This window comes from Antrostomus carolinensis, unplaced genomic scaffold, assembly GCF_000700745.2.
Source record: "Antrostomus carolinensis isolate BGI_N321 unplaced genomic scaffold, ASM70074v2 scaffold33310, whole genome shotgun sequence".
Lineage (NCBI taxonomy): Eukaryota > Metazoa > Chordata > Aves > Caprimulgiformes > Caprimulgidae > Antrostomus > Antrostomus carolinensis.
The window spans coordinates 1-1,378 of NW_010291127.1; the positions used below are offsets into that span (position 1 = coordinate 1).

Consider the following 1,378-nt stretch of genomic DNA (forward strand, 5'->3'; position numbering starts at 1 on the left):
CAAATGCAGCATGGTATGGAGACCCCTCCCCGAAAAATACATCCGTGCCCCTACTTCTGGCGGGCAGCACTGTAGGGATCGAGGAGGTGGGAGCTGGCCTGGGCCAGGTTCCAGTCGAACATCTCCAGCACCCGTTGGCACTCGACACGGGACTTCAACCCCAGGCAGAAGAGCTGCTCCACCTGCAAGGGGACAGGGCACGGCGAGGTGGGTGACAGGGGTGCTGCCACCCTCGTGGGAGCCAGGACAGGGGGACGAGGGCATGTGGTACCTTCAGGTACTGGATGGCCCGTTGGATGCTCCAGCCATGGTTCTGCAGGGCCGCCTGGCACTCCTCAGTGGTCACACCATGCACCATGTCCTGCACCTGGGGGAAGCTTGTGGTCAGCGCCTGCCACCACCCCTGGGCAGCGAGAAGCCTGTGGCTGGAGCAGGGGGACACCGGGGCTGCCCCCTACCCTGACTCTGTCCCCAGGGAGCACCATCAGCCCAGAGCTGAGACCACCCTCACCCCTGGGATCTTCAGCCTCTCCTGGGCTCAGGTGCAGACTCCTGGCCACCAAAGACCCAGCCTGGAAAGCCCAAGGGGACTGCAGTGACAGCCACCTTCCTCCCTGCCCCCGCGGCCATGGTTAAGGTTAATTTGGGTTAAAAAGGCCTGCAATCCCCATTTTGGAGTTGCAGTGACACTTATGGCCCACAACACATCTGGGAAGCCCTTGTAGACAACCCCCACCAGGGTTGACTGTGGGGAAACCAAGGCACAAGGTGGGGATGGCTCTTGCCCAAGCAAGCCCATGGCCACCACATACCCTCTTGCCCACAGATGCCAGGGATGTCGCTTACCAGCCGGATCTTATCAGCGGGGCGGCAGCCATCCGGCCCATCGTAGACAATCTTCTGGAGGCTGCAGGAGGCTTTCACCAGGCACTTGGGCCCAGGGTTACTGTTGTTGGAGGAGAAGTTGGCCTTGCAATCTGGTGGCAGCTGCTGCTGCACCATGGGACGGACGGTGGCTGTGGTGACCAGGCGGGATGCTGGGACCTCCTCGGGGCTTTTGGCCTCCTTGAAAAACTTCTCGTACTTGTCCAGGTAGGCAGGGCGCTCAGGCAGCAGGTAGTAGTGAGTGCTGCTGACCTTCTGCCCATCCTTCACGATGGGCAGGATGCAGGGCCCCTTGGAACAGTCCTTGCCCTGCGCTTGGATGACCTTAGGGGTGGCATATTTGGGGTCAAGGGCAAAGCTCTGTGTGGTGGGCATGGGCTTCCCTGGCGAGGTGGACAGGCAGGAGCAGAGGGCGGCACGTTGCTGAGGGGAGCCCACCTGCAGGGCCATGGGGCTGGGTGTCCGGGAAGTGGGCTGTGACAGTGGGTCCCGG

At 62.1% G+C, this 1,378-nt stretch overlaps 1 protein-coding gene across 1 annotated transcript; it reads right to left on the minus strand.

Annotated features, from left to right (window-relative positions):
- Positions 1–50: 50 nt before the first annotated feature.
- LOC104530685 (activated CDC42 kinase 1-like) lies at positions 51–1,335 on the minus strand. The gene is made up of 3 exons (XM_010175358.1): positions 847–1,335; positions 272–367; positions 51–182 (listed from the first exon to the last, which is right to left on the minus strand). Exons 1-3 carry the CDS (start codon positions 1,333–1,335, stop codon positions 51–53), a joined length of 717 nt encoding a protein of 238 aa, XP_010173660.1.
- Positions 1,336–1,378: the final 43 nt, after the last annotated feature.